Raw genomic sequence first — 10,659 nt, forward strand, 5'->3', positions numbered from 1 at the left:
GGAGTAGACCGCCACGCCACCCGGACGCCCGTCCCCGTGTGTGTTTTTGTTTTACTCGTGTGAAACAAAAACATGTTTGAATACAAGCGCCTCTGTTCGTAAGACGGAGCCACCTCGCTTCTCCAAATAAACTCCGCAATAATCCGGGCGTCAGTCATCGGCGAGTCACCCCGCGTTGACTCCTGCAAAGCAACGTGGTGAACAAGGAAGTGCAGAAGAAGAAACCCAAACAGCTCGAGACCGGCAGGCTCCGAGGACAGAGGTCTGTTGTGTCGGCTTCTTCTTCTGTGACGGCTCAGCGCTGAACTAACAAGAGGCGGCTTATTTGTGTTTCAGTCTGCAGAAGCCATTTTCATTTTTCAGCGTGGCCCCGGACGGGATAATGAGCGCATGGAAAGCACGGGCTCGGTGAGTCATAGGGGTCTCCGCAGCTATGCCTGCGGTAAACGAAAAAGCAGAGTCGGGGCTGCCGGGGAGGGCTCAGACTGAAGGAGCAGGAGCGAGTGGAGGGATTTGTCTCACCTGCCATTTGTTCTCCAGCTGGCTCGGTCCGCCGCTGCGGATTGGTCTCAAGCCTCGGTCTGCTATTGCTATCCGTGAAAACGCCGCTTGTCCCGCTTTAAAGAGCTAGCTGACACGTTAGCCCCCAGCTAACGCGTCTGACCCTTTAGCCGAGCGGTTAGCGATGTCGCCTTGTGGTGCGGTACACACCGTATCGAATCCCGCACCGGGCAAGAAAATAAGCGGTTACATTGGTGGCAGCGGCGGGATCCGGAAGTGCGCAGATCCTCAGAAGTCTCTTCGGAGCGCGGGAAGAACAAAGCGCGAAGGCGCGCTTCCGGGAGAGGTTGACGACTGTAAACTACTAATAAGACACGTTAGCCCCTAGCTAACGGGTCTGACCCTTTAGCCGAGCGGTTGGCGATGTCGCCTTGTGGTGCGGTACACCCCGTATCGAACCCCGCACCGGGCAAGAAAATAAGCGGTTACACTGCTATGAGCGGGACTACACGTAAACGGGCGCCCTGAGACGTGACGGGGGATATGACGACTGTTGAGAAGGCCGCGCTCTTTAAGCGTCCGCCCAGACGTGCCTGACGTCACGTAGCCGATAAAACTGAGCCAAGCCGCCGTTTGATTGACGGCAGATCGAGTTTGCACGCGCCGGGATTTTCTCGGCGAGGCACGAACACGAAGACCTGAGGAACAACTTTCGATGGAAAAAGATAAACGTAACGACAGCTGATATCACCAGCAGAAAGTATGCACATATCTAGATCAGTTGGCAAATAAGTACCAGATAGTAGATCAATTCTAATTGAATCTTGTCTAATTTAGTCTAATGATGAGATTTTATTCATTCATTCATTATCCAAACCCCTTATCCTTTCAGGTCGCAGGGATGCTGGAGCCTATCCCAGCAGTCATTGGGCTGCTGGCGGGAAGACTCCCAGGACCATCACCACACACACACACACACACACACACACACACACACACACACACACACACACACACACACACACACACACACACACACACACACACACACACACACACACACACACACACACACACAATTTAGTATGGCCGAGTCACCTGACCTACCTGTCTTTGGACTGTTGGAGGAAACCGGAGCACCCGGAGAACATGCAAACTCCACACAGAGGACGACCCGGGATGACCCCCAAGGTTGGACTACCCCGGGGTTCGAACCCAGGACCTTCTTGCTGTCAGGCGACTGCGCTAACCCCTGCGCCACCGTGCTGCCAAAGAAACCATCTGAAACATAAATCAGCAGAGCACAAACTAACGATTGACCAAGGCACACTACAAATTAAGACTTTAATCAGTCTTCATCTTCATCTTCAGTCTGCGTAAACATCTGTGATGTTGCAGGTAGAAAAACCTCAAATCAGAATTGTCTCAGATTTAAAAGTCAGCCGAGAGGTTTGAGGTCTTTAATTGGCCCCTGTGGGGAAATTACACTGCATTTAACCCGGTCTGGCTGTGCAGCAAGGAGCAGTGGGCTAAGCCTTTCATGCAGCGCCTGCAGACCAACGCCACTTCTTTTCCAGTTGCCCAGCTCAGGGGCAGAGACAGGAATATTAACCCTAACATGCATGTTTTCTTGATGGTGGGGCAAACCAGAGCAAACCCACTGTAGACACAGGGAGAACACGCAAACGCCACACGGAGGACGACCTGGCATGACCCCCAAGGTCGGAAAACCCCAGGGTTCGAACCCAAGACCTTGCTGTGAGGCGACAGCGCTAACCACTGCACCACCATGCCGCCTATTTTCTACTTTTTTTTCCCCAACTGTAACTGTTTTTTTTACTTCTTTAGTGTGAAAATGAGGGATCATAGTATTACACGGCGGCATGGTGGCGCAGTGGTTTGTGCGGTCGCCTCACAGCAAGAACGTCCTGGGTTCGAACCTCAGGGTAGTCCAACCTTGGGGGTCATCCCGGGTCATCCTCTATGTGGAGTTTGCATGTTCTCCCCGAGTTTGCGTGGGTTTCCTCCGGGTGCGCCGGTTTCCTCCCACAGTCCAAAGACATGTAGGTCAGGTGAATCAGCTGTACTGTCGGCCCTGTGATGGCCTGGCGGCCTGTCCAGGGTGTCCCCCTGCCTGCTGCCCCAATGGCTGCTGGGATAGGCTCCAGCATCTCCACGACCCTGAGAGCAGGGTAAGTGGTTTTGATGATGGATGGGTGGATAGATATAACATATATAATATGATATAATATATATATATAACAGTATATTATTATATAAAACATGAATAATATATAACACATAATATATTATGTTATTATATATTGTATAATTATATAATATATTATATTATATATGTATATTACAGTATATTATGTAAAACATGAATAATATATAACACAATATATTATGTTATTATATATTGTATAATTATATAATATATATAATATAACATATATAATATAATATATATATATAACAGTATATTATTATATAAAACATGAATAATATATAACACATAATATATTATGTTATTATATATTTTATAATTATATAATATATATAATATAACATATATAATATAATATATATATAACAGTATATTATTATATAAAACATGAATAATATATAACACATAATATATTATGTTATTATATATTGTATAATTATATAATATATTATATTATATATGTATATTACAGTATATTATGTAAAACATGAATAATATATAACACATAATATATTATGTTATTATATATTGTATAATTATATAATATATATAATATAACATATATAATATAATATATATATATATAACAGTATATTATTATATAAAACATGAATAATATATAACACATAATATATTATGTTATTATATATTTTATAATTATATAATATATATAACATAACATATATAATATAATATATATATAACAGTATATTATTATATAAAACATGAATAATATATAACACATAATATATTATGTTATTATATATTGTATAATTATATAATATATTATATATTATATATATATATTACAGTATATTATTATGTAAAACATGAATAATATATAACACATAATATATTATGTTATTATATGTTGTATAATTATATAATATAATATATAATTTAACATATATAATATAATATGGTAAAGTAAAGTAGTAAATGAATACTATTTTAAAGTATGGGATCAATTTTCTTTCTCCTTTCTGCTCCATTGAAACCCTTAAACCCCTATTGTTACATAAGACTTCCTGCGACCGCCTCTTGTTCTGTTCTCTGCACGTGATGGGCTCTAGTAACCTGGTGGAAGAGGTCACGGGCTGCTGTGAGGTAAGCAGAGTTTAAAACCTAGAGTGACATAGCACATATTGATCCAACGCATTCACAATGCAGCACACACCAGCCGCTCTGCCGCTACATGCAATGCATGGAAACCGTGTAGAGGATAAAATAGAAAATTAGAAGAAAAAAAAAGAAAAAAGGAATCTCATTGCCATGGTTTTGGTTGTTGTCTTAAGGTCTCCGTGCTTTTTGTTAATTTATCTTTATCTGAGATGCGGTGCTGAAAGGCTGTGCTGAAACGTGTAACTCATTTACAAGCGGTGACATTTGATAGGGCCACTTGGCTTTTCGGGCGGCGGTGGAGTTTGACCTCAAATATGTGAGAAGATCTTCAGACAGGCTTCTATCACCGTTGACATCATCCAGGGCAGGTAAGAGCGTTAAGTCACACTACATTGTTGCATTACGCTGAATGAAATGTAACATCGTGTAAATGCATGACTGTCGCGGTTGATGCTGTCGCAATGTTTTCTTATCAGAGTGATTGATAGTAAATTTGTGTACTCAACTATTATACATCCACCATAACACAGCTTTGATCAGATCCGGTCTATATTTTGATTAAAAGGCAACACACTTTCTTCTCACTTTTAACGGATACAAATGTCTTCATTCGTTACACACAGAACTCTCTTCTTTATGCAGTAACCTTAAATGGACATATTCGTTGGGGAAAAGTAAAAGAAGAGTGATAATGTAATTTCTCTATTTTTCACCTTTTATTTCTTAGTCGTCATGCTGTCACAATGTGCATGCGGAGTAGCAACGTTCCTCGGCGCATGCTTGGTATCTTTGCTTCTCACACCACCCTGTGACGGAGGGAAGGTTCTGGTTTTCCCTGTAGATGGCAGCCACTGGATCAACATGAAGATCCTGATTGAAGAACTCCACGCTAGGGGACACAGTGTCACGGTCATAAGGGCCTCCACCAGCTGGTACATCAAGGAGGAGTCTCCTTTGTACACCTCCATTACCATCTCTCAGGTCCCCGATTTTGAAAACTTTTTTGGTGCATTCATACAGAAGTACATCCAGGTATGTTACGCAGGCTAAAAGGTCCATAAACATTCATTCATTCATTCATTCATTCATTCATTCATTCATTCATTCATTCATTCATTCATTCATTCATTCCTCAGGCACAGAGAGAACAGTCAGCATTTACTGCCGCCAAACTCAACTACGAATTCCTCAGTATGATTTTTAATGCCCATTCACTAGCCTGTGAGATGGGTATTAAAATCCTGGATGATGAAAATGTGGTCAAGACCTTAGTAGATGCCAAGTATGACATGGTCCTTGCCGACCCTGCCGTAGCTTTGGGCGTCATTCTGGCCAAGTATCTCAAACTACCTATGGTGCTCAACGTTCGCTGGCTCCCCAGTGGAGAGGGCCACTTTGCCATAGCCCCCTCTCCACTTTCTTACGTTCCCGTGCTGGGATCTGGCTTATCGGACAGGATGAGCTTCATCCAAAGGATCAAAAACGTGTTCTTCTACGGCATAATAGGATTCCAGCAGACATTCTTAGTTGGACCCAGCTACAATCCCATCTGCAACAAGTACTTTGAGGGCAGATGTGACATCATATCATTCCTCCAGGAAGCAGACATCTGGCTGTTTAGGTCTGATTTTGTGTTTGATTTTCCCCGGCCCACAATGCCAAATGTGGTCTACATTGGGGGATTCCAGTGTAAGCCTGCTCAGTCACTGCCGGCAGATCTGGAGGAATTTGTTCAGAGTGCCGGGGAGCATGGCGTGATCATTATGACTCTGGGTACTTTGGTCGGTGCATTACCTGGTCCCATTGCAGAGGAGATTGCCAGTGTTTTTGCCAAGATGCCACAAAAGGTAACCTTTGCTTTGTGATTCAGTTTAATAGGAACACAGTGGTAGACATCTTCTAAAGGCCGACATATGAAATTCAAAATGTCTCTTTCTGTGATCATCTATAGTGTTAGTCTATCCAAACAAAACTGTAGTTGTCACCACGAATCATCATCATTTGTCTTTTTACAGGTAGAAATAATCTAAGACATTAATTATAATCATTATGATAATTATCTCCGATTTTGTGAACAGGTTATTTGGAGGCACGTTGGTGAGCGTCCCGCTACTTTGGGCAACAACACCCTGTTGATGAACTGGATACCCCAGAAGGATCTTTTGGGCCACCCCCAGATCAAAGTGTTTGTCGCTCATGGAGGAACCAACGGCATCCAGGAGGCCATATATCACGGGGTGCCGGTGCTCGGTTTACCGCTGTTCTTTGATCAGTTTGACAATCTGATACGCCTGCAGGAGAGAGGAGCTGCAAAGATCATAGAGCTAGCTGATCTTAACACGCACACTTTTGAGCAGGGTCTAAAAGAAGTCCTTCACCAAGATCACTATAGACAGAACATGCAAAGACTGTCCAGTTTGCACAAGGACCAGCCAATAAAGCCCATGGACCATGCCATCTTCTGGCTGGAGTATGTCATGCGCCACAAAGGGGCTCCTCACCTGCGCACAGAGGCCTATAAGATGCCCTGGTACTCATACTACTGTTTAGATGTACTGGTGGTGCTCCTGACAGCTGTAATAGTCCTCGTTTTCTTAACTGTGAAGGGTTTTGTTTTCCTGTGCTGCAGAGGAAGGACAAAGACCAAGGCCAAGCAACACTGACTGGAGCTAATGCTAGCATTGCTTAGAAGATGGAAGCATTATACAAATCCAAATGTTATCTGGAGTTTGATAGATTAAGCCTGCACAATAGTCCACCAAACTAGCCCGAGATCAAAAATGTCTTTTCAGTGTTGTGTAACATTATTTCTTCCTCTTCCCTCTGGCCTTACGGAGTTAATTACATGATTCATACCATATGAGGCTGTGATGCAGGACTGCTTTCAATTCGCACAGCCTTCAAGCCGCTACGCTTCAGTTCCCCCTACAAGCTCCTTTCCAGAGTGTGACTTGCAAAATGCAGACCCACAACTGATACGCGAGAAGCTGGAATGGACGTCCAGACATTTTCGAGCAAAGTTATTAGACAACGCAGCAGCAACAGCTAAATTCACTATGGCAGGTAGTCCACTTTGAAAGGTTTTACATTTCCCAAATGTTTATCGAGTTTTTTTTAAGGAATCTCATTTACTCGGAATCCACAAATAGTCGCGAGACACGACAAACGATGTACTGCGGGCGACAATGCTGTGATTGTTTTAGATTTATTTCCTCTCATATTTGAGATGTGGTGTCAATAACGGGGATAATTAGTATCAGTGGTGTGATGATGTCATAAGCCGCTGAGCCATTAGGTTCCCCATGTGATGTGTGTCTTTCAGGAAAATCCCCATTGCCCTTCCTTGTATGTACAGCAAACAGTATAAACTGTATTTGTCTTATGACCTCTAAATGAATGTCGACATGCTTTTCAGTGAATGTGTAGCGATCCTTGAGTTTCTCCACACAGGCGTGTCCGAGGCAGGTCCATTGAACTTCTCTCTCTTTCTAAAAGCAAAAAAAAAAGCAAAAAAGAAAGATGGAGCAGGTGCTCCGAAACAATCACACGTTGGAGCGGGAAGCGGGTCTTTGATATGGCCGAGACCCATATGGTTTCAATTCGCGAGCGGCGCTGGCCAGTCATGCTAAATCCATCTGCTAAATTATGTTTCACTTGCAATTTGGGAAAAAAACGTGAGGCCTGCTCGGAGTGCCGAGTTTGTTGTTGTTGCGAGGAGGACAGATGGGCCTGTGAACCCTCCGTGAACATGTGAGGTGTCTTTAGGTGATAAACGAGGCCTGGACTCTCATCAGGTTATACGTCGAAGGAGATCCGAGTACAAAACCATATCGGGAAATCTCACACAAACAACAACTAACTGCAACGTTCCCGTGAATCTTGATAACGGATCCTATCGGTTGTGTGTTATCGTTTGTGTGTTATTTTTTTTCCCGGCTATCTTCGTTGTTTTTTTGCCATTTCTCCCTGATCCGAGTGTGCGATGTGGCCAGGTTGGCCTTCATGGCGATGGAGCTCTCCGGCTGGGGCTCATCTGGACATTTGTTTTTCTTCTAGAGAAGGACTGTGCCCACCAATGTCAATCAGAGGAGATAGAGGTCGACGAGTGACAAGGGGTCAAAGGTCACGTAAAACCCTCCGGCAGGGAAAATTCCGATCGTCCCCGTTCTCATTCTCTAAGGAGCGCTGCATCACGCAGGTAGACTCCCTTGAGACGGCGCTGACTTCAGTTCACATCGGCTTTACTGCAAAGTGAGAGGAAGTCCTGCAAGACCGCTTCATGGTCTGATGGATCAGGCGACTGTGAGCGACCCGTTTTATCTCAGGAGACCCTTCCTGAACGCTTCATCAGTACCAACGCTTAGGCTACTCCCCCGCCCCCCCCTCCCTTTTTTTCTCCCCAACTGTATCCGGCCTATTACCCAACTCCTTTGAGCCGTCCCGGTCTCTACTCCACCCCCCTCTGCCGATCCGGGGAGGGCTGCAGACTACCGCATGCCTCCTCCGATACATGTGGAGTCGCCAGCCGCTTCCTTTCACCTGACAGTGAGGAGTTTCACCAGGGGGATGTAGCGCGTGGGAGGATCACGCTATTCCCCCCTCCCCCCTGAACAGGCGGCCGGACTGAACAGAGGAGGCGCTAGTGCAGCAAGTAGGACACATTACCCACAGACACGGCCAGTTGTGTCTGTAGGGACGCCCAGCCAAGCAGGAGGTAACGCGGGGATTCGAACCGCCGATCCCCGTGTTGGTCGGCAACAGAATAGACCGCCACGCTACCCGGACGGCCCCCTTAGGCTGCTCTCTTCCTCATGCACGGGACACCTTGGTGTGTCTTCAACACTATTTGTCTCATATTTTTCAATTATAAATAAAAAAAATACAATAACAACAATCGCATATTCAGTCCTTTAAAGTGGCACTGGGGAGGTTTATGTCAAGATTTACGAGAGGATTAAGAAATCGGTTGGAAAAAAAGAAAAAGATTTATGAGTCAGTTTACTGGGGCCTCATTAGGCTTCATAAAACTTTGATGGAGTTAATATGAACGTAATTAACCCGAGAGGTCAGTACATTACGTTCTGCAAGATACGGGTCTCGTCTCTGTAGGCTCAAACCGCTTTGCAGTACATTTTCTGAAACCGATGGTGGTTTTAATCCTTCATCAGCTGTCCTATACGGACCAGATGGATATACTTTATTTACCCCCATAGAAAAACTCCTTCTCTGCATTTCACCCATCCTAGCCGTGTTGCCGGGAGCAGCGGGCAGCCGCCGTGCAGCGCCCGGGGACCAACTCCGGTTCCTCTCGCCATGCCTTGCTCAGGGGCACAGACAGGAGTATTAAACCTAGCATGCATGTCTTTTTTGATGGTGGGGGGGGGGGAACCGGAGCTCCCGGAGAAAACCCCGTCGCAGACTACGGGGAGAACATGCAAACTCCACACGGAGGACGACCCCGGCATGACCCCCCCCCCTCCCCCCAAGGTTGGGCCACTCCGGGGTTCGAATCCAGGACCTCCTTGCTGTGAGGCCACAGCGCTAACCACCGTGTCTGTCTGGAGTTTGTGATGTGATGCAACACGGTCCGAACACATACAAGTCAGATGTAGTGGAGCCCCCAAATGCCCCTGTGTGGGTATGACTCCTATCCCTGCCTTCACCTCAACGTAGGCCCGCATGCCGGGTTTTGTGTTGACTGGCAAAAGAGGAAACGACTCATTTACTAGACGCAGAGCATAAAGTGAAAGTTCAAACCTCCGTAAACAATAACAGCAACAGAGGACTGAAAAAAAGATCAAGATTGAACGTTTATATCTGGGGTCTATACGTCAACGTCCGCAAGGCCTCAGCCGAGACATTTGTTTCGTATTACCATGAATGGGGATTGACTTTCAACCATATCCGCGTTACACTCCAGTAGATGAAAGCACGGAGTAGGTGGAAAACCACAGGGCTGCGGAGGGGGTGGTCCCGGGGGGGGGGGGTCCCCCCGCCGGGTCACCGCAGGACCTTTATAGCCCGGTCTCCAGCACGTTGCTCTAACCCCCGGGGGAAACTGCCCGAGTCTATAGAGACAAGGTCAGACACCCCGACATCTGCCAGAGGAGCAGCCCCGGTGGACGCGGAGGACAGGTGGTGCCCATGTCTCCGTCCCAGCAACCACAGGGACAGACAGCGACACCATCACCCTCATTCCTCACTTGTCTCTCTCTCTCTTTTTATTTATTTTTTATTTTTTAATTTTCTTTTACATGTAAAATTTCTTTTTTCCTCACCCCCCCCAAAATTTTTATTTATTTATCTATTTATTTATTTATTTATTTATTTATTTATTTATTTATTTCTCTCTGTCTCTGTTTTGGACTCTGGCTCGTTCTCTCCCACGCGCTGCGCCCCGTTGTTCCCTGCCGACGGAAAAACATGTCTGTGATCACGGGGGTAGTACCGGCTGATGTCATGGTGCATGTTCTGTGTTAGGGAGCGGCCGAGGCTGGATTGTGATTCCAGCGAAGGCAGATGCCGTCACGCAATTAAAACACTCGTTTTGTTTGTGTGCACGTCAACGGCCGCTTTTAAAGAGGATGTTGGACGCTTCACTTACCTTAGCAAATCCGCATTCGTCCAGTCAGGGGGTGAAATGCGAGATGGGGACAGAGTCGCGGAGACACAGGAGGGAATGATTCCTGCGGGACTCCATCCAAGGCCGGCAGGGATAAACATGTGACTCCCGAGGCAGTGGACGTGAACAATACAGCACAGTTTTCCATTTGAAAAGAAAGAAGAAAAAAATCCAATGAGGTAAA

The 10,659-nt window shown here is 45.4% G+C and overlaps 1 protein-coding gene across 1 annotated transcript in view; it reads left to right on the forward strand.

The window, feature by feature from the left end:
• ugt5d1 (UDP glucuronosyltransferase 5 family, polypeptide D1) overlaps nt 1-7,249 on the forward strand; it is a 13,091-nt gene extending 5,842 nt beyond the window's left edge. Inside the window, exons 2-6 of the mRNA XM_056284331.1 lie at nt 3,755-3,838; nt 4,125-4,221; nt 4,581-4,885; nt 4,990-5,700; nt 5,932-7,249. Of these exons, the coding sequence (XP_056140306.1) occupies nt 3,755-3,838; nt 4,125-4,221; nt 4,581-4,885; nt 4,990-5,700; nt 5,932-6,516 (1,782 nt within the window). The 3' untranslated portion in view covers nt 6,517-7,249. The remainder of the gene's footprint in view (nt 1-3,754; nt 3,839-4,124; nt 4,222-4,580; nt 4,886-4,989; nt 5,701-5,931) is intronic.
• Nucleotides 7,250-10,659: the final 3,410 nt, after the last annotated feature.

This window comes from Lampris incognitus, chromosome 8 (assembly GCF_029633865.1).
Source record: "Lampris incognitus isolate fLamInc1 chromosome 8, fLamInc1.hap2, whole genome shotgun sequence".
Lineage (NCBI taxonomy): Eukaryota > Metazoa > Chordata > Actinopteri > Lampriformes > Lampridae > Lampris > Lampris incognitus.